The following is a 22,511-nucleotide window of genomic DNA, read 5'->3' on the forward strand; positions in this document are numbered from 1 at the left end:
ATAGGTCTTTCTAAAGATGAACAAAGATACCTCTTTGGCGAATTCCCATCGTAGGGAGGAGTTGCTGAGAAGTGCTCACTTGCCGTGGAAATCCTAGGAAATCTTCTGAATGTTTAATTTAATTCAGTGCCTGAATAAAAGACACTGGAGCATCAATGCCAGCATCAGAGTAGACATGATAAAGGGTTGTCAGGGCAGGTAGGTTGAGCAGTCAGTGAAAACATTTGATTGTCTATCACGTACCAGGTATATCATGTTTGGTACCTGGGGCACAGTGGTTAGCTCAGATGTGGAGTAACTGGGAACAAGTACGTCAAATGTCTGGCTCTGTTAACTACATCGTGGACTTGTGATTCTACTTACCTAGTTGGCTACATCTTAGACAGGACTTACGTGCTGCTGCTTACCTTGTTCTAATACATTCTGGGTATCCTTGAGGCGATGACAAGTAGATTTAGAAGAGAGCTGCCACATATCCTATGGAGCCAGATTTTTATTACTGATTTTTGTTTGTTTTAAAATAAAGGTAATGCATGCACACTAGGTATCATGACATACATACTTTATAAATTATTTATTTTTTGAAAAGATAGTACCTAAAAACATGGTACTTTACTCAAAGATAAAAAGATACTGTCTCCTAGTCATCTAGTTTTCCCCTATATGTTCTTCTGCCCTTGCTTTTTCACTTACCCCATATCTTAGAGATCTTTCCATAAATGTGCAGAGAAATTTGTCTTCTTCTAATGGATATACCTTAATTTATTTAACTGTTCCCCTACCGCTGGATATGTAGGCTGTTTCTTGCTTTCTTTTCTTTTTTAAATAAATTTATTTATTTTATTTATTTATTTTTGGCTGCATTGGGTCTTTGTTGCTGCGTGCAGGCTCTCTCTAGTTGCGGCGAGCGGGGTCCACTCTTCGTTGTGGTGCACGGGCCTCTCATTGTGGTGGCCTCTCCTGTGGTGGAGCATGGGCTCCAGGTGCACAGACCTCAGCAGTTGTAGCACAGGGGCTCAGTAGTTGTGGCTCGTGGGCTCCAGAGTGCAGGCTCAATAGTTGTGGCTCACAGGCCCAGCTGTTCCACAGCCATGTGGGATTGTCCCGGGCCAGGGCTCGAACCTGGGTCCCCTGCATTGGCAGGCGGATTCTTATCCACTGCGCCACCAGGGAAGCCCCTTTCTTCCTTCCTTCCTTCCTTTCCTTCCTCCCTTCCTTTCCTCCCTCCCTCCCTCCTTCTCTTCCTTCCTTCCTTCCTTCTTTCTCTTCTTTCCTCCCTTTCTTTCTTTCTTTCCTTTCCTTTCTTGTCTTTCTCTCTTTCTCTCTCAGAGTATACGGCATTGATCGTCATTGTGCATGCATGTATTTGAGACTTGTAAGGGTATATTTCTAGAAAAATAATGCCTAGAAGCAGAAACAGTAGTTGGGTCAAAGGGTGTATAGATTTCTTTTGTTTATTGGTTGGTTAGCTTACATTTTTGATAGATATTGCCAGATTTCTTCCAAAGAGGTGGTACCAATATAAGTTTCTAACATTAGAGAGGGCCTTTTTAGGAGTGGAATTTTTATAGGTGATTTGTCTTCTCTAAGTTCTTCTGTCCTCTGGTTTGCAAAACAGACTTTTCTAATCCTGAGAGCTAGTAGCATAGTGGGGACAACATTCCAGTTTTACTTTTCATTTCTCTAGTAGTTGATTAAAATTGAATTCTTGACTCTTGGATTTTTCTCATTAATATGCTAGGAAGTGTGAATTATTGCAAAGATAAGAGGCTTTGGAATCCATGAGCTTTGGGTTCAAACGCTAGCTATATTACTTCCTAACTGTACCATCCCTTCCCAGTGCCCACTTTATTCTCTCTTTGAGGCTTTTTCCTGACATATAAAATATAACCAGTAATATACCCCTGACAGTGTTGTTGTTGGGATTAAATTAGATTACATATGAAAAACACTTACTGTGCATTTCAAATAGTCTGCAGTCAATAAATGTTTTTTCTCCTCTTCTATAAATGTGATATAAGAGCTGACAAAATCAATAGGTTCATTCTGTACACAGTTGCTCCTTCTCACAATTCTTAGATGCCTTAAGTAGTTGAGGATTGCATGGCCCATGGTCACACTGAGAGTCAGTTTTTCAACCATATGCGTTTAGTAGCTGTTGTTCGTGGTAGCTCCTTGGGTCTGACTTGGGAGCTGCCTTTATTCAGTGTGCCTGCCCCTTCCCCTCACAGTCAACTAGCTTTTTGCTCTGCCTCCATAGATGTCATTGTCCCTGAGAATGGAGAACCAGTGGGCACCAGAGAGATCAAATGCTGCATCCGACAGATCCAGGAACTCATCATCTCCCGGCTTAATCAAGCAGTGGCTAACAAGCTGATCAGCTCTGTGGATTACCTACGTGAGAGCTTCGTCGGAACGCTGGAACGGTGTCTGCAGAGCCTGGAGAAGTCTCAGGATGTCTCGGTTCACATCACCAGTAATTATCTCAAACAGGTACTCAAAGGGTAGTTAAGAGCGTGTCACAGATAACACATGAAACAGAATCCACCCACGAACCCAGCTTCAAGTTAGTCAAGAATTTCCCTTTCAATTTTTTGCCAGTCCAGTTTGAATTCTATTTTCTTTTCCTATCTCATGACCACTGTCCGTGGGAGGTGCTTGTGAACTGTCAAATTGCAGTTAAGTCAATGAGCAAGAAGATGAATATGAAGTAAAGGAGCCCAAATAGTCACCAGATAGATGATCAGCCTGCATTGACTCTGCACATACACTGAGGGGTAGATTTGGGAACCTTGAAACTGCACCATGTTCTTGAAATAAATATCATTTATTGCTTTTTTTTTTTTTTTTGCGGTATGCGGGCCTCTCACTGCTGTGGCCTCTCCCGTTGCGGAGCACAGGCTCCGGACGTGCAGGCTCAGCGGCCATGGCTCACGGGCCCAGCTGCTCCGCGGCATGTGGGATCTTCCCACACCGGGGCAAGAACCTGTGTCCCCTGCATCACCAGGCGGACTCTCAACCACTGCGCCACCAGGGAAGCCCCATTTATTGCATTTTTAATTAGCCACTCTACTCAGGGAATATTGACTTTCGTTTGTGTACTCTCTTTCAGATCTTAAATGCTGCCTATCATGTTGAAGTCACATTTCACTCAGGGTCCTCAGTTACAAGGATGCTGTGGGAGCAAATCAAACAGGTAGAGGTTGTTTAGGGAAGTGTTTTTCAGCCCCTAGTTGGCTTAGGTGAGTCTGGTCGCTCCAACAGAAACTGATGTCTAGGGTGTCTGTCCTAAACAAACTGATGTCTGTCAGGGCAGGTGGCCATTTGTCGTGGTTTGCCTGCCTGGGAGAATCCTGGTTTATGCCTGTTCTGAAATAATTATTGACAGTGCCCCCTTTAACTCTTAAAAGTGATGTGTCTAAATGATATTTTATGGAGCCATAAAACCCTGCTTCACTAGCTTCATATTTCTTTTTCCCAACCTAAGTGTTTTCTCAGAACCTTTGTTGCCAGAGGCCATGAGTACGGTTTCCTTTCTGATGTTCCATCTGACTCTTCCGTAGAGTTACTTGCTGCGTTTAGAAAGGGATTTATCAGGCACCCCCAGTATTGAGTGTAATGTATTGATTTGTGAGCACGCAGACTAGGCCTAGTGTTCTTTGATGCTTTCCATTGGGCTGAGCCCCGATTTTGAGGTAGATGGAATCGGAGAGGAGTGCTGGACTTCATACAGCTCTTATCTTAAGATCCTGGCCTAACGAGTGGGTAACCCAGAGAGGGAGGGGTGTTGGTTCTTCCTAGTGGTCCCCGTCTCCCATCCCTCAGTGTTCTCACTGTCCTCATCCTGACAGATCATCCAGCGCATCACATGGGTGAGCCCACCTGCCATCACACTAGAGTGGAAGAGAAAGGTGGCCCAGGAAGCCATCGAGAGCCTCAGTGCCTCCAAGCTGGCCAAGAGCATTTGCAGCCAATTCCGGACTCGGCTCAACAGCTCCCATGAGGCCTTTGCAGCCTCCTTGCGGCAGGTGGGTATATAGGAGAGGACGTACAGCTGGATCAATCGGAGGGGCACCTCATCCACTGTGGAATGTTTCGTCTCCTGCTGTCTACATAATTTTTAAAAAGTCATCGGTATATTTCCTTTCTATTCTGTTAAAGGATAATACTAAGTTACAGGCTGTTTCATCAGTAACTTTTTCATGTGGATATTTCTGTAACTCTAGAGAGAATGGAGGGAACTCAATTAATGTCTCCCCACTTCACTGAGTGAGGAATGAAAATCGAGGGGTAGGAATTTCATATGAGTTTATATAGTATTTTAGGGATGAGTGACAGAAAGGGATGCCATTCCAACTTCCATAGTAGTTTGCAGTTATGTGACATCTGCTTATCCCTTTGGGGTGTGCGCGTGTGCATGTGTACATGTGTGTGGAGGGGAGGGTGGGTAGATGTGATTATGCATCCAGGAAGAAAAAGTATTACTTAATGAATGCTCACGGTCCGCCAATCTCTGAGCTATGTTACATATACCTTATTTAATTCTCACAGGTATCCTCATGAGGTAGATATTCTTATCCCCATATAATAGGTGAGGAAGCCAAAGCTGGGGACCTGATAAGTCATATTTCTTTCTTCTTTTTCCTTCCCAGCTGGAAGCTGGCCACTCAGGCCGGTTGGAGAAAACTGAAGATCTATGGCTGAAGGTTCGGAAAGATCATGCTCCCCGCCTGGCCCGCCTTTCGCTGGAAAGCCGTTCTTTACAGGATGTCTTGCTGCATCGTGAGTCCTTATATTTTTTCCCTAGTAAATTGGAGGAGGAAGGTTCTGGATACCTGACATCCTCATGTCCAACCCTGGAGAACCCCAGTGTCTAAAGCTGCTTCCCTGTGAGGCTGCCTAAACGCCCATTGATGTATTTTTGAATTTCTGATGAAGTCTGTTTGGTCCTGCTATTTATATAGTTCAAATAACACAACCAAAGTTTATTCAAATTAAACCAGTTAGGTTACTACTGGTTTAGAAAACATCCACATTTCTTCCCCTGGCATAATTATGACTTCCTGCTTCTAGGCAGGTCCACGTCTAAGAATCTTAGGGAGGTTGCCCAGCAAGTTCCCATCCTTCCTGCCTTACCTCTGTCTCTGTACCTTATAGGTAAACCTAAACTGGGACAGGAACTGGGCCGGGGCCAGTATGGTGTGGTGTACCTGTGTGACAACTGGGGGGGACACTTCCCTTGTGCCCTCAAGTCAGTTGTCCCTCCAGACGAGAAGCACTGGAATGACCTAGCTTTGGAGTTCCACTACATGAGGTGGGTTCTGGTCTCATTCATCTTCGTGGGGAACGATCCAGAGAAGAAGCTTAGAAGCCTGGTATAAATTTTGTACCAAGAGCTATAGTAAACCTATGTCTCAAAATGTTGTAGACCAGTATTCCAGTGTCTGGCCCAGAAATGTGCTCTCTTCAAGGCCTTTCCTGCCTCTACCTGCCCTTTCCCCACCATCCTAATTTCTCAGACCCATCCTTCCATTTGACTTTCTTCTTTAGTCCTTAAGGCCTGTCAGTTTTTAGATTCCATAATTCTCTGTCCTCGTTAGAGAGGCCATTCTCTTTGCCCTCTCGCTGTACTGAGGGCTATTACCTCTGGGCCTGGACTATGCACGGTCTCAGGGTTATTTCTTCCACCGTAGTGACATGCTATGCAAGGTTAGCTCTAGCCCAGACCTTTCCACTCCTCACCAGGTCTCTGCCGAAGCATGAGCGATTGGTGGATCTGCACGGTTCCGTCATCGACTACAACTATGGTGGTGGCTCCAGCATCGCTGTGCTGCTCATTATGGAGCGGCTGCACCGGGACCTCTACAGTGGGCTGAAGGTGAGGCAGGGCAAGGAGGGAGTGAGGTCCAGCTGGCAGCCAGATCCACAGGTTCCTTTCTGGCCTTTCCTCCTTTCTTCTTTATTCAGAGCCTCTAGCTCTCATAAGACAATGTTGGAGTAATCAAGCTTTATTACCTTCATTTCCAAAAAACCTTAAAAATGTCTCAGAACATGTTTTTTTGCCAAGTTTATATCCAGAATACTGCAGTTCACCACTTTTACCTCTCGTGGTAGTGTAAAAATCTAGACTACACAGAAGAGCAGAAAAGCTTTCTATAACTCTGCTATTCTTTCTCTTTTTTCGTCCTCAGTGAATTAAGCTAGTTTTTATTGTCAACAAATATTTATTAGTGACTACTTTGTACAAGGCCCTGTATTAAGCAACATAAGGGGATGTGAAAAAGTATAATTGGCCAGGGGCTTTTAAAAGAATTGTAGAGACTTCCCTGGTGGTGCAATGGTTAAGAATCCGCCTGTCAGTGCAGGGGACACGGATTTGATCCCTAGTCTGGGAAGATCCCACATTCCGCGGAGCAACTAACCCCCACGCCACAACCACTGAGCCCGTGTGCTGCAACTACTGAAGCCCGCGTGCCTAGAGCCCGTGCTCTGCAACAGGAGAAGCCAGCGCGATGAGAAGCCCGCGCACCACAATGAAGAGTAGCCCCTGCTCACCACAACTAGAGAAAGCCCGCACGTAGCAATGAAGACCCAACACAGCCAAAAATAAATTCCAAAAAAATTTTTTAAAATAAAATAATTGTAGTCAGTGAATATTTCATGAACAGGTGGCATTTGAGTTGGATAAATGAACCCTGATGGGTAAAAGTTGGGCAGATGGAAAGAAGAGGTCATACCGGGGGAAGGAATAGCTTAGTGCCCAGAACATTTGAAGGACACTGACTGTGTTGGAGGAGCTGGTTCATTTGGGGAATAGAGGGGAGATAATATGCAAAGAAATGTTGGGAACAAATTATAGAAGACCAAAAACGTTAAAAGTTCCATAGCATTCAAATTCTGCCGTAGACAGTGAGAAGTGGAAGATTTTGAATGACGGTGAAATACCCTCAGTTGGATGTTGAGTTCCCCTCATCTAAAACAGCCACCAGCAGGGAAATAGAGAGGTTTCTTTTGTTTGTCCTCTACATTGGAGCTGGAAAAGCTAACCCCAGAGTATCTGGTAGGTCCCTTCTCACAGGTGCCTCTTGTACCAGTTTATATGGAATAAGACAGAAGAATCCTCAGAAATGCTTGCAGGAGCCATGAGAAATCAATACGGTGAATAAAATGACTCTGCAAGTGGCTTTCCTTCTTCATTTCAGGGCAGTTAAGCTAAGCACCATGTGATGCTCTTCCATAAGTGGGTTAGAGAACCATATATGGGCTTTTGGATGAGTGATATAACATTCTCCAGAATTCAAGAGACCCTAAATTGGAGGCTTGGTAGAAGTAAGATGGGTGACTTTGGTATTTGAATCCATAAAACCAAAGGCTAACCAGTCCTACAAAGCAATGGAAGTAAATCTGCCTGAGAGTCCTAGAAATACTCACTTTGAGCCTCTACGGCAGTTCTAAGTTTGTTCAGGGTTAGAGATACACTCATGCCTTCAGGCGTTTGGTTGTGGCTCTCCTAGTCACATTTGGGGATCATCCGGCTGGCCTAAGTGCTGCCTCCAAGGGATCTGACCTGGCCTTTATGGCTTGCCCTTCCTTGCTTTTCCTTTATTTCCCTCTCCTGACTGCCTTCTTCTTCCCTTATTCTCATCCACTTTTCTGTCCTTGTGTACCCTAGTGTGGTCAGTCTTTCAGTATCTCACAGAAGGAACTCTTCGTTGGTATAAGCAAGTTGGATTGAGGAGTTGTCTTCTTAGTGACAGGTAAACCCTTTTGTCTCCCCAAGGCTGGGCTGACCCTGGAGACCCGTTTGCAGATAGCCCTAGATGTGGTGGAAGGAATCCGCTTCCTGCACAGCCAGGGACTTGTCCACCGTGATATCAAACTGAAAAATGTGTTGGTAAGTAAGAGCTGTTTCCCCAAGATAACTCCCTGTCTCTATGTGTAAGTGACCTTTGGAGGGAGGTACACATGCATGTAAATTCGGTCACAGGAAAGGACTGTGGCCAGTTAACAGCAGAGTGGATGGATGGCATCTTGGACTTGAAGCTTAGGGAGGACTTGCATCCTAGGCCTAGCTTATATTGCTTAAGACTTTTTCTTCCAACACTGTTGAGAAAATTTAAACTCACAGAAAAGCTAAAAGAGTGGTACAATGAAGACCCACATACTGTTCACCCAGATTCATATACTCTTTCCTATTGTAGTCTCTCTTTGTTTCTCTCTCTCTCTTTCTTCACACACACACACACACACACACACACACACACACACACACACATCTTTTACTGAACTATATGAGAGTAACTTGCAGATAAAACTTTACTCCTATATACTTCAGCTTGTATCTTCTAAGGAAAAGGACATTCTTCCACTTAATTAAAATGCCATTATTCACACCCAAGAAGTTTAAATTGATACAATATTATTAGTTAATACAGTCTATATTAACATTTTCCAGTTGTCCCAAATACGTTCAACTATCCCAAATATGGTCTGTTTGTTTGTTTGGCCCAAGATCCAATCCAAGGATCATACAGTGCATTTTGTCATGTTTCTTTAGCCTCTTAGTCTAGAATAGTCCTGCCTTTTTTTTGCTTTTGTGACATTGATATTTTTGAGGATTCCAGGTCTTGTTATTGCTTAGGGTTTGAGGTGCTGGATGAGGACTGAGATGGGTAAATACACCTTAAAAGGTAAGATAGTCATGAACCTACCAGTCCTGTTATCTAAGTTATAAAGAATCTTTTGACATACTCCTTTTGAAAATATATTGGATTATCACTGAAGTGTCTCTGGCAACACTTAAATGATATATAAAGAGGGCTTCCCTGGTGGCGCAGTGGTTGAGAATCCGCCTGCCAATGCAGGGGACACAGGTTCGAGCCCTGGTCTGGGAAGATCCCACATGCCATGGAGCAACTAAGCCTGTGAGCCACAACTACTGAGCCCACGTGCCACAACTACTGAAGTCCGCGCGCCTAGAGCCCGTGCCCCGAAACAAGAGAAGCCACCACAATGAGAAGCCCACGCACCATAACGAAGAGTAGCCCCCGCTCGCCGCAACTAGAGAAAGCCCGCTTGCAGCAATGAAGACCCAACACAGCCAAAAAATAAATAAATAAATAAATTTATTTTAAAAAATGATATATAGGTTTCTCGGAGAATAAACGACCCGAGGGAAGTGTACGGAATATTTGCTGGCGAGTCATTCGTATTAATGCTGAACTTGGACGTCCTAAGTTTTCTCTTCCACCCCTGTTTGTGAAGAATCTGGGGAGTTTGTGAGTGCAAACGTATATATTTTTTTCAGCTGTGTGCGGTTGCCACGCTACACCTTCTCCCGCCGGGTAAATGCAATTTCAAAACTTACGGAAAAGTAAAAGGAACTCAGAAAAGTGCAGACTTGGCCCCAAGGTCCAAACTACGGCCCGCTTTGCGCCTGCCTTATCCGCACTCAGACGCCACACGCTTTTTGGAGCTGGTCTGTCCAGAAGCTGTTTCTTAAGAACGGACTGGTCATGGTGCGTCTGGGCCGTGAGTAACGTGCCCAGCTGTTTTCTGCTTTTAATTAACCAAGTCTGCATGATCTGATTAACCCAGATGTTAGAACATTGATCCCAGAGAAAGAAGAAACCATCTGTGGAATTTACCCCTGGATGGACCTCTCAGTTGCTTGATCTGATGTCCTGAGAATCCCAGAATCCAAGGAGAACCCAGCAGCTTTTCACTGAGCAAGGAACTGATCACACTAAAGTGAAACTTTTAGGCCCAATATATATAAAAGAGCACATAGCGGGGGACCTTGAAGATGGCGGAAGAGTAAGACGCGGAGATCACCTTCCTCCCCACGGATACACCAGAAATACATCCACACGTGGAACAACTCCTACAGAACTCCTACTGAAGGCTGGCAGAAGACCTCAGACCTCCCAAAAGGCAAGAAACTCCCCACGTACCTGGGTAGGGCAAAAGAAAAAACAGAGACAAAAGAATAAGGACAGCACCTGCACCAGTGGGAGGGAGCTGTGAAGGAGGAAAAGTTTCCACACACTAGGAAGCCCCTCCGCGGGCGGAGACTGCGGGAGGCGGAGGGGGGAGTTTCGGGACCGCGGAGTAGTGCACAGCGACGGGTGCGGAGGGCAAAGCGGGGAGATTCCTGCACAGACGATCGGTGCCGACCAGCACTCACCAACCCGAGAGGCTTGTCTGCTCACCCGCCGGGGCGGGCGGGGCTGCGAGCTGAGGCTCGGGTTTTGGTTTTGGACGGAGCTCAGGGAGAGGACTGGGGTTGGCGGCTTGAACATAGCCTGAAGGGGTTGGTGCACCACGACTAGCCGGGAGGGAGTTCTGGGAAAAGCCTGCACCTGCCGAAGAGGCAAGAGACTTTTTCTTCCCTCTTTGTTTCCTGGTGCACGAGGAGAGGGGTTTAAGAGCGCTGCTTAAAGGATCTCCAGAGACGGGCGCGAGCCGCGGCTAAAAGCGCGAACCCCAGAGACGGGCGCGAGCCGCGGCTGAAAGCGCAAACCCCAGAGACGGGCGCGAGCCGCGGCTAAAACCGCGGACCCCAGAGCCGGGCGGGAGACGCTAAGGCTGCTGCTGCCGCCACCAAGGGGCCTGTGTGCGAGCACAGGTCACTCTCCACACCCCTCTTCCACGGAGCCTGTGCAGCCCGCCACTGCCAGGTTCCCGGGATCCAGGGACAACTTCCCCGGGACAACGCACGGCGGGCCTCAGGCTGGTGCAACGTCACGCCGGCCTCTGCCGCAACGTCACGTTGCCTCTGCCGCCGCAGGCCCGCCCCGCACGCAGTGCCCCTCCTTCCCCCATCCCCCAACCCCCGGCCTGAGTGAGCCGGAGGCCCCGAATCAGCTGCTCCTTTAACCCCGTCCTGTCTGAGCGAAAAAACAGACGCCCTCCAGCGACCTACACGCAGAGGCAGGGCCAAATCCAAAGCTGAGCTCCTGTGAGCTGTGAGAACAAAGAAGAGAAAGGGAAATCTCTCCCAGCAGCCACAGAAGCAGCGGATTAAAGCTCCACAATCAACTTGATATACCCTGCATCTGTGGAATACCTGAATAGACAAGGAATGATCCCAAATTGAAGAGGGGGAATTTAGGAGCGAGATCTATGATTTTTTTCCCTTTTCCTCTTTTTGTGAATGTGTACGTGTATGCTTCTGTGTGAGATCTTGTCTGTATACTCTTGCTTCCACCATTTGTCCTAGGGCTCTATCCGTCCATGATTTTTTTAAAAAATTCTTTTTCTTAATAATTAAGTTTAATTGTAATAACTTTATTATACTTTACCTTCGTTCTTTCTTTCTTTCCTTCCTTCCTTCCCTCCTTTAGACAACGAATCACCCCAAATTGAGGAGGTGGTCTCTGGGAGCAGGATTTATGATATTTCCCCCTTTACCTCTTTTTTGTGAAGGTGTATGTGTATGCTTCTGTGTAAGATTTTCTCTGTATAGCTTTGCTTCCAACATTTGTCCTAAGGTTCTATCCGTCCCTTTTTAATTTTTTTTCTAAATTTTTTTTAATTCAATAACTATATTATACTTTATTTTATTTTTACTGTATCATCTTTCTGTCTTTTTTCCTTCTTTCCCTCCTTCCTTCCTTCCTCCCTCCCTCCCTCCCTCCCTCCCTCCTTTCTTTCCTTCTTTGCTTCTTTCTTTCTTCCTTCCTTTCCTCCTTTCCTTCTTTCTTTACTCATACTTCTACTAATTCTACTTTTTCTCCCTTTTATTCTGAGCCGTGTGGATGAAAGGCTCTTGGTGCTCCAGCCAAGAGTCAGGGCTCTGCCTCTGAGGTAGGAGAGCCAACTTCAGGACACTGGTCAACAAGAGACCTCCCAGCTCCACATAATATTAAACGGTGGAAATCTCCCAGAGACCTCCATCTTAACACCAGCACCCAGCTTCACTCAACGACCAGCAAGCCACAGTGCTGGACAACCTATGCCAAACAACTAGCAAAACAGGAACACAACACCACCCATTAGCAGAGAGGCTGCCTAAAATCATAATAAGGCCACAGACACCCCAAAACACGCCACCAGACGTGAACCTGCCCACTAGAGAGACAAGATCCAGCCTCATCCAGCACAACACAGGCACTAGTTCCCTCCACCAGGAAGCCTACACAACCCACTGAAACAACCTTAGCCACTGGAGACAGACATCAAAAACAACGGGAACTACGAAAGTGCAGCCTGCAAAAAGGAGACCCTACACACAGTAAGATAAGCAAAATGAGAAGACAGAAAAACACACAGCAGATGAAGGAGCAAGATAAAAACCCACCAGACCTAACAAATGAAGAGGAAATAGGCAATCTACCTGAAAAAGAATTCAGAATAATGATAGTAAGGATGATCCGAAATCTTGGAAGTAGAATGGACAAAATGCAAGAAACAGTTAACAAGGACCTACAAGAACTAAAGATGAAACAAGCAACGATGAACAATGCAATAAATGAAATTAAAACCACTCTAGATAGGATCAATAGCAGAATAACTGAGGCAGAAGAACGGATAAGTGACCTGGAAGATAAAGTAGTGGAAATAACTACTGCAGAGCAGAATAAAGAAAAAAGAATGAAAAGAACTGAGGACAGTCTCAGAGACCTCTGGGACAACATGAAACGCACCAACATTCGAATTATAGGGGTTCCAGAAGAAGAAGAAAGAAAGAAAGGGACTGAGAAAATATTTGAAGAGATTATAGTTGAAAACTTCCCTAATATGGGAAAGGAAATAGTTAATCAAGTCCAGGAAGCACAGAGAGTCCCATACAGGATAAATACAAGGAGAAACACGCCAAGACACATATTAATCAAACTGTCAAAAATTAAATACAAAGAAAGCATATTAAAAGCCGCAAGGGAAAAACAACAAATAACACACAAGGGAATCCCCATAAGGTTAACAGCTGATCTCTCAGCAGAAACCCTACAAGCCAGAAGGGAGTGGCAGGACATACTGAAAGTGATGAAGGAGAAAAGCCTGCAACCAAGACTACTCTACCCAGCAAGGATCTCATTCACATTTGATGGAGAAATTAAAACCTTTACAGACAAGCAAAAGCTGAGAGAGTTCAGCACCACCAAACCAGCTTTACAACAAATGCTAAAGGAACTTCTCTAGACACGAAACACAAGAGAAGGAAACGACCTATAGTAGCGAGCCCAAAACAATATAGAAAATGGAAATAGGAACATACATATCGATAATTACCTTAAATGTAAATGGACTAAATGCTCCCACCAAAAGACACAGATTGGCTGAATGGATACAAAAACAAGACCCTTATATATGCTGTCTACAAGAGACCCACTTCAGACCTAGAGACACATACAGACTGAAAGTAAGGGGATGGAAAAAGATATTCCATGCAAATGGAAATAAAAAGAAAGATGGAGTAGCAATTCTCATATCAGACAAAATAGACTTTAAAATAAGGACTATTAAAAGGGACAAAGAAGGACACTACATAATGATCAAGGGATCGATCCAAGAAGAAGATATAACAATTGTAAATATTTATGCACCCAACATAGGAGCACCTCAATACATAAGGCAAATACTAACAACCATAAAAGGGGAGATCAACAGTAACACATTCATAGTAGGGGACTTTAACACCCCACTTTCACCCATGGACAGATCATCCAAAATGAAAATAAATAAGGAAACACAAGCTTTAAATGATACATTAAACAAGATGGACTTAATTGATATTTATAGGACACTCCATCCAAAAACAACAGAATACACATTTTTCTCAAGTGCTCATGGAACATTCTCCAGGATAGATCATATCTTGGGTCACAAATCAAGCCTTGGTAAATTTAAGAAAACTGAAATTGTATCAAGTATCTTTTCTGACCACAACGCCATGAGACTAGATATCAATTACAGGAAAAGATCTGTAAAAAATACAAACACATGGAGGCTAAACAATACACTACTTAATAATGAAGTGATCACTGAAGAAATCAAAGAGGAAATAAAAAAATACCTAGAAACAAATGACAATGGAGACACAACGACCCAAAACCTATGGGATGCAGCAAAAGCAGTTCTAAGGGGGAAGTTTATAGCAATACAAGCCCACCTTAAGAAGCAGGAAACATCTCGAATAAACAACCTAACCTTGCACCTCAAGCAATTAGAGAAAGAAGAACAAAAAAACCCCAAAGCTAGCAGAAGGAAAGAAATCATAAAAATCAGATCAGAAATAAATGAAAAAGAAATGAAGGAGACGATAGCAAAGATCAATAAAACTAAAAGCTGGTTCTTTGAGAAGATAAACAAAATAGATAAACCGCTAGCCAGACTCATCAAGAAAAAAAGGGAGAAGACTCAAATCAATAGAATTAGAAATGAAAAAGGAGAAGTAACAACTGACACTGCAGAAATAAAAAAAATCATGAGAGATTACTACAAGCAACTCTATGCCAATAAAATGGACAATCTGGAAGAAATGGACAAATTCTTAGAAATGCACAACCTGCCAAGACTGAATCAGGAAGAAATAGAAAATATGAACAGACCAATCACAAGCACTGAAATTGAAACTGTGATTAAAAACCTTCCAACAAACAAAAGCCCAGGACCAGATGGCTTCACAGGTGAATTCTATCAAACGTTTAGAGAAGCGCTAACACCTATCCTTCTCGAACTCTTCCAAAATATAGCAGAGGGAGGAACACTCCCAAATTCCTTCTACGAGGCCACCATCACCTTGATACCAAAACCAGACAAGGATGTCACGAAGAAAGAAAACTACAGGCCAATATCACTGATGAACATAGATGCAAAAATCCTCAACAAAATACTAGCAAACAGAATCCAACGGCACATTAAAAGGATCATACACCATGATCAAGTGGGGTTTATTCCAGGAATGCAAGGATTCTTCAATATACGCAAATCTATCAATGTGATAAACCATATTAACAAATTGAAGGAGAAAAACCATATGATCATCTCAATAGATGCAGAGAAAGCTTTCAACAAAATTCAACACCCATTTATGATAAAAACCCTCCAGAAAGTAGGCATAGAGGGAACTTTCCTCAACATAATAAAGGCCATATATGACAAGCCCACAGCAAACATCATCCTCAATGGTGAAAAACTGAAAGCATTTCCACTAAGATCAGGAACAAGACAAGGTTGCCCACTCTCACCACTCTTATTCAACATAGTTTTGGAAGTTTTAGCCACAGCAATCAGAGAAGAAAAGGAAATAAAAGGAATCCCAATCGGAAAAGAAGAAGTAAAGCTGTCACTGTTTGCAGATGACATGATACTATACATAGAGAATCCTAAAGATGCTACCAGAAAACTACTAGAGCTAATCAATGAATTTGGTAAAGTAGCAGGATACAAAATTAATGCACAGAAATCTCTGGCATTCCTATATACTAATGATGAAAAATCTGAAAGTGAAATCAAGAAAACACTCCCATTTACCATTGCAACAAAAAGAATAAAATATCTAGGAATAAACCTACCTAAGGATACGAAAGACCTGTATGCAGAAAATTATAAGACACGGATGAAAGAAATTAAAGATGATACAAATAGATGGAGAGATATACCATGTTCTTGGATGGGAAGAATCAACATTGTGAAAATGACTCTACTACCCAAAGCAATCTACAGATTCAATGCAATCCCTATCAAACTACCACTGGCATTTTTCACAGAACTAGAACAAAAAATTTCGCAATTTGTATGGAAACACAAAAGACCCCGAATAGCGAAAGCAATCTTGAGAACGAAAAATGGAGCCGGAGGAATCAGGCTCCCTGACTTCAGACTATACTACAAAGCAACAGTAATCAAGACAGTATGGTACTGGCACAAAAACAGAAAGATAGATCAGTGGAACAGGATAGAAAGCCCAGAGATAAACCCACGCACATATGGACACCTTATCTTTGATAAAGGAGGCAGGAATGTACAGTGGAGAAAGGACAGCCTCTTCAATAAATGGTGCTGGGAAAACTGGACAGGTACATGTAAAAGTATGAGATTAGATCACTCCCTAACACCATACACAAAAATAAGCTCAAAATGGATTAAAGACCTAAATGTAAGGCCAGAAACTATCAAACTCTTAGAAGAAAACATAGGAAGAACACTCTATGACATAAATCACAGCAAGATCCTTTCTGACCCACCTCCTAGAGTAATGGAAATAAAAACAAAAATAAACAAATGGGACCTAATGAAACTTCAAAGCTTTTGCACAGCAAAGGAAACCATAAACAAGACCAAAAGACAACCCTCAGAATGGGAGAAAACATTTGCAAATGAAGCAACTGACAAAGGATTAATCTCCAAAATTTATAAGCAGCTCATGCAGCTCAATAACAAAAAAACAAACAACCCCATCCAAAAATGGGCAGAAGACCTAAATAGACATTTCTCCAAAGAAGATATACAGACTGCCAACAAACACATGAAAGAATGCTCAACATCATTAATCATTAGAGAAATGCAAATCAAAACTACAATGAGATATCATCTCACACCAGTCAGAATGGCCATCATCAAAAAATCTAGAAACAATAAATGCTGGAGAGGGTGTGGAGAAAAGGGGACACTCTTGCACTGCTGGTGGGAATGTGAAATGGTTCAGCCACTATGGAGAATAGTATGGAGGTTCCTTAAAAAACTACAAATAGAATTACCATATGACCCAGCAATCCCACTACTGGGCATATACCCTGAGAAAACCAAAATTCAAAAAGAGTCATGTACCAAAATGTTCATTGCAGCTCTATTTACAATAGCCCGGAGATGGAAACAACCTAAGCGCCCATCATCGGATGAATGGATAAAGAAGATGTGGCACATATACACAATGGAATATTACTCAGCCTTAAAAAGAAATGAAATTGAGCTATTTGTAATGAGATGGATAGACCTAGAGTCTGTCATACAGAGTGAAGTAAGTCAGAAAGAAAAGGACAAATACCGTATGCTAACATATATGTATGGAATTTAAGGGAAAAAAATGTCATGAAGAACCTAGGGGTAAGACAGGAATAAAGACGCAGACCTACTGGAGAACGGACTTGAGGATATGGGGAGGGGGAAGGGTGAGTTTTGACAGGGTGAGAGAGAGTCATGGACATATACACACTAACAAACGTAGTAAGGTAGATAGCTGGGGGGAAGCAGCCGCAAGGCACAGGGATATTAGCTCGGTGCTTTGTGACAGCCTGGAAGGGTGGGATGGGGAGAGTGGGAGGGAGGGAGACGCAAGAGGGAAGACATATGGGAACATATGTATATGTATAGCTGATTCACTTTGTTATAAAGCGGAAACTAACACACCATTGTAAAGCAATTATACCCCAATAAAGATGTTTAAAAAAAAAAATGATATATAAAGATGATAGCAGTTTTGGGGGGAGGGAAGTATCTTCCTAAAATTCTAGGCTGAAACCTAAGAGGCTTGTCAATAGCCAAATGAGACAGATTTTTTTTTTAATTTTTATTTTTATTGAAGTATAGTTGATTTATAATATGTTAGTTTCTGGTGTACAGCAAAATGATTCAGTTCTACATATATATTCCTTTTCATATTCTTTTCCATTTTATGTTATTACAAGATATTGAATGTAGTTCCCCGTGTTATACAATAGGATCTTGTTGTTTATCTGTTTTATATATAGAAGTTGGTATATGCTAATCCCAAACTCCTAATTTGTCCCTCCCCTACCCCCTTTCCCCTTTGGTAACCATAAGTTTGTTTTCTGTATCTGTGAGTCTGCTTCTGTTTTGTAAATAAGTTCATTTGTGTCATATTTTAGATTCCACATAAAATTGATACCACATATTTGTCTTTTTCTGTCTGACTCACTTCACTTCTTTTGATAATCTCTAGTTCCATCCATGTTACTGTACTATTTCATTCTTTTTTATGGCTGAGTAGTATTCCATTGTATAGATATATACATATACATATATATATATATATATATATATATATATATATATATATATATATATATATATATATACATCTTCTTTATCCATTCACCTGGGACAGATTTATTGTCTTGGACCTCAGGAAAGGAAACTAGAGGGAATTAAAAAACCCTCCTCAGCTGACTAGAGGACCTCAACCTTCTTATTTAGCAACTTCCTGCCCTGGGTTCTGGAGGTCAGAGGAGAATAATCAGGAACTAATAATACTTTCCTCAGTGCCCTTCATTTATTCATTCTTCCAAGATTTGCTAAGCTCCTGATATGTGCTAGGCACTATGCTAAGTGCTGGGGGTACAAAGATGAAAAAGGCAGTCCTTGCCATCAGGTTGTTTACAGTACGGGGAGAAGACAGTAATGGGAGTGAATCTAGAGACAGGGAGAATAGAGGCAGAGTTGATTAAGTACTGCTGTGAGGTAGATGCCTACTTTTGAGCTTGGGTATGCAGCTGAGCGCTACGTGCAGGACTAGGCATAGGATGACTCTCACCCTGCTTTGTTGGCAGTTGGACAAGCAGAACCGTGCCAAGATCACTGACTTAGGATTCTGCAAGCCAGAGGCCATGATGTCAGGCAGCATTGTGGGGACACCAATTCATATGGCCCCTGAACTTTTCACAGGTAAGCTGGAGGGCAGGGAGTGGGTTTGGGCAGGGCTCCGTGTTTTAACCAAGTGCTACCCTTTGGGCTAAGTAGTATCCACAAGTACTGCTGGCAGTTCTGGTACAGGCAGGGGAGAAACCAGCACAGGGGAAACCTAAGACAAGTAGGGGGACAAGTGAAGAGGTAAAGGGGCAAGAAAGAAAAGTGTAAGTGGGAGTCACCAACTGTTGTTTTGGATGTCTCTCTGGGCTATTAGTGCCATCATTGCCATAGTCAACCAATTATTTAATCCTAAAGTATTGATTGAATAACTCCTGTATAATAAGAGTTGTCCTCTATCATTAAAGAACTTACAGTTGACAGAGATATATTGAGAGGTAAAATAATTAAGAAGCAGTATAAGACAACATGTGACTAAGTGCTACATAATGTTGGTGTTCAGATGGTTTTGTGGTAGAGGTGAAATTCTGGATAGAAACTGAATGAGATCTGGAAAATTTGGTAGGTGGGAAGGGAAGTCAATATACTTATTAATATATTCTTTGAGCTAGGCACTGTGGGTATGTTATATCATATATTTTGTTCCATTTAATCCTCATGCCAATTCTGTGGTGATATTGATGCATTTTTATGTCCATGTCATGGATTAAGTTGAGGCCAGATTGATGAAGAAACCCACCCCAAAACACTGAGCTAGAAATAATGAGGCTGGGGTTGGAATTTAGGTCTTTCTGTCTCTAGAGTCCAACCATGTTAGGTAGGAGAGAAAATTCTGGAGGCTGGGGGAGAGGAAATAGGAGCAAAATTGCCGATTAGAAATAAGCATGACAGGAAAGAAATCAGTTCGGGAAGTAATAGCAAACAAGTTGGACGTAAGATATATTTGAGCTTGAAATTTATGCAGTGGAGTGAAGGCTTGATGTGAAAGAAGTAAGGAGCTATTGGGCTTTTGAACAGGTGAGGGATGAAAAGAGATGTTCATGGAAATGTTTAGTAGCAGTAGGTAAGGCAGATTGAGTGGCAAGAGCCACGTAGGGAGACCAGTAGTGGAGACCAGACCTAGGATTAAGTTGGTAGTAGTGCTGAAACAAAAAATGTTACAGATTTGAGATCAATTCAGAGGAAGGATGGGCAAGATTTTGTAATTAACTTGATATGGGTGATGAACAGAAATGAATGACTAAAAGATGACTCCAAGGTTTTGAGCCTGAATGGACGAGGAAGGTTGTTGGGTCATCGCCAGGGAAGGTGGAAAGGGAATGGCAGGTCACTTGTTAGTATTGGTAAGACTTAAAATTAGCAATTTATAATATTTGGATTTCTCTCATTAGCCACAAGTCTTCCCCCAACCCTTCACTGAGGGATACATATAAGGATTAGGAGTTAGTTGGATAGCTGTAGTCCTACGCACATTGAAAAGAAATAGACAGTCATCATTTTTCTTTCCTTGACTTTTAAAAAAATTTCTATTCCCACTTTTATTATTTTATCTTGGCTACTTCATATTTAAATTCATTTGATTATTTCTACTGCAGTTCATCCTACTGCTGTAAAAATAATCTTTCTAAAATATTTTCTTCATGTCACCTCCTGCTCTAAAGGATAAATGACTCCTGCTGCCCATCAAATCCAGACTCTTCTGTCCGACTTTAAAAATCTTTATGTTATGGTTGCAACCTATCTACCCACCTGTATTTCCCAACTTTATTTCCCTAACATGACTTCAGGATTAATCTTTTTGATTGTCCCATTAAAATGAAGGCCCGGACTTCCCTGGTGGCACAGTGGTTAAGAATCCGCCTGCCAATGCAGGGGACACGGGTTCAATCCCTGGTCCGGGAAGATCCCACATGCCACAGAGCAACTAAGCCCGTGAGCCACAACTACTGAGCCTGTGCTCTAGAGCCTGTGAGCCACAACTACTGAGCCCGAGTGCTGCAGCTACTGATGCCCGCGTGCCTGGAGCCGGTGCTCCGTGACAGGAGGAACCCCCGCAATGAGAAGCCCGTGCACCGCAGCGAAGAGTGGCCCCTGCTCGCTGCAACTGGAGAGGACCCGTGTGCAGCAACCAAGACCCGACACAGCCAAAAATGAATGAATGAAAGAATAAATAAATTGATTTATTTTAAAAATAAAAAAAGTACTTCACACAAACAACAATCAAATACAAAATATAATGACTATCAGTGAAATATAAAATAAATAAAATAAAATAAAAGGCCTATTTTCCTTCCCCTTTGTCAAGCTCTAGTCTTGGCTCTTTTAATCTTTAGCCCTCCCAGTGCCATAGTTTTTCGTACTATAAAATGGGCATTATAAATGTGTCCTGCCTAACAGGGTTGTTGTAAGAGATGATGGGCATTAAAGGCTTTAGGAAAGCATGTGTAAAGGCCTCTGCAGATGCATGTTAGTGGTGATGCTGTTGATTCCCTCCCTGGCTCACTACTTGTCACCCTTTCTTGCTGTAGGGAAGTATGATAATTCTGTGGATGTCTACGCTTTTGGCATTCTTTTCTGGTATATCTGCTCAGGCTCTGTCAAGCTCCCTGAGGCATTTGAGAGGTGTGCCAGCAAAGACCATCTCTGGAACAATGTGCGGAGAGGTAAGAACCACGAGCCTTGCTTTGCCCTGATTCCCCAGAAGACAGCAGACTGAGACCAGGCACTGCCGCAGCGGCCTCCTGTCCTCCTCTCTGGCCACTCCACAGCAGGACCGCATACACATTTAAACCATCATGGAATCCAGAAAGGACATTTAAGTCAAACCTCTGCTTCCAGGCAGCGTGGTTCTGAACTCTCAGACAGGTTTTTATCTTTAAAATTTCTAATTCTTCAACATCCCATGCCAGCGTATTCCAGTTTTTCATCACAGTTACTGTTAGGTTCTAACCTAGATATCTGCAGCTGAAGCCAAAGCTCACTGCATTGTGTGGCATCCTGAGCCCCAACTGGGGCCCTAGTTCCCTGGATCCTCTGCAGAGAGTGGCTCACTGATGGAGCAAAAGCCTTCCACTTCTCTGGGAAGGAGGACTGTGCTGGTTCTTCCCAGACCAAAGAAGTCATTTGTGACTCCATCGGTTTCAAGGGGACAGAGCCTCTTCATTGTGTCGGTTCCCTTCTCGCCGCCTCGTGTCTTATTTCCATGCTCCTCTCTCTAGGGGCCCGTCCGGAACGCCTCCCTGTGTTTGACGAGGAGTGCTGGCAGCTGATGGAAGCCTGCTGGGATGGTGACCCCTCGCAGAGACCTCTCTTGGGCATTGTCCAGCCCATGCTCCGGGGCATCATGGACCGGCTATGCAAGTCACATTCTGAGAGGCCAAACAGAGGCCTCGATGATTCTACTTGAAAGCAGAGACCTTTCTCTTTCGCTCTTTCTTTCTTTCCTTCCCCTCACCTTTTGGCTATGGGAAGAATTTGACATTCATTACAGAGAGCTCCCAAGGGGACTGATGCTTGCGGGGCAACTTGAGACCTTGCCAGGCAGAGATGACTCCTGGATAGGGAAGAGTTGGATGGCTGTGAGCATATCCAGCAGTTCACTGATGCCCAAGCTGTTTCTTTAGCCAAAAAGTCAGTATAAATCTCTTCTGTATGAAATTTCAAGAAAAGTCTTACCTAGTTCCCTTTTCCAGACTGTCTTTTAACTCCAGCCATAATCAGGACTCTGTGCTCCCATAGTGGAGCCCACATTCCTAACATTCTTTGGAAGTCTTAGTTCGTAGCTCCGTTTACACATGGGAGGTTAGGTTTTTCTCCACCCAGAGTCCCTTTTCAGTTTATCCCCCGTGGCTTAGTCTGCTGCTCTCAGATACCAGTTTTCGAGCAGATTGCGCACATATTTTGCCTGAGTAGGGAGAAGCAAGGGAGGGGCTAACGCTTAGTAAGGAGATGAGTGGTTGCAG

General features: G+C 43.3%; 1 protein-coding gene across 4 annotated transcripts in view; it reads left to right on the forward strand.

The window, feature by feature from the left end:
• Window positions 1–22,511, forward strand: part of DSTYK (dual serine/threonine and tyrosine protein kinase) — a 61,829-nt gene extending 39,318 nt beyond the window's left edge. For 2 of the 4 annotated variants that reach the window (XM_032644324.1, XM_032644340.1), the window contains 10 exons: window positions 2,261–2,493; window positions 3,113–3,196; window positions 3,852–4,028; window positions 4,653–4,782; window positions 5,158–5,314; window positions 5,746–5,878; window positions 7,781–7,894; window positions 18,513–18,627; window positions 21,078–21,212; window positions 21,768–22,511. In XM_032644324.1, coding sequence (XP_032500215.1) covers window positions 2,261–2,493; window positions 3,113–3,196; window positions 3,852–4,028; window positions 4,653–4,782; window positions 5,158–5,314; window positions 5,746–5,878; window positions 7,781–7,894; window positions 18,513–18,627; window positions 21,078–21,212; window positions 21,768–21,955 — 1,466 coding nt within the window. In that variant the 3' untranslated portion in view covers window positions 21,956–22,511. Of the gene's footprint in view, window positions 1–2,260; window positions 2,494–3,112; window positions 3,197–3,851; window positions 4,029–4,652; window positions 4,783–5,157; window positions 5,315–5,745; window positions 5,879–7,780; window positions 7,895–11,751; window positions 12,674–18,512; window positions 18,628–21,077; window positions 21,213–21,767 lie in introns of those variants that run through there. The other 2 variants (XM_032644333.1, XM_032644348.1) reach the window with 2 other exon arrangements.

The sequence above is a fragment of the Phocoena sinus genome, chromosome 1, assembly GCF_008692025.1.
Source record: "Phocoena sinus isolate mPhoSin1 chromosome 1, mPhoSin1.pri, whole genome shotgun sequence".
Lineage (NCBI taxonomy): Eukaryota > Metazoa > Chordata > Mammalia > Artiodactyla > Phocoenidae > Phocoena > Phocoena sinus.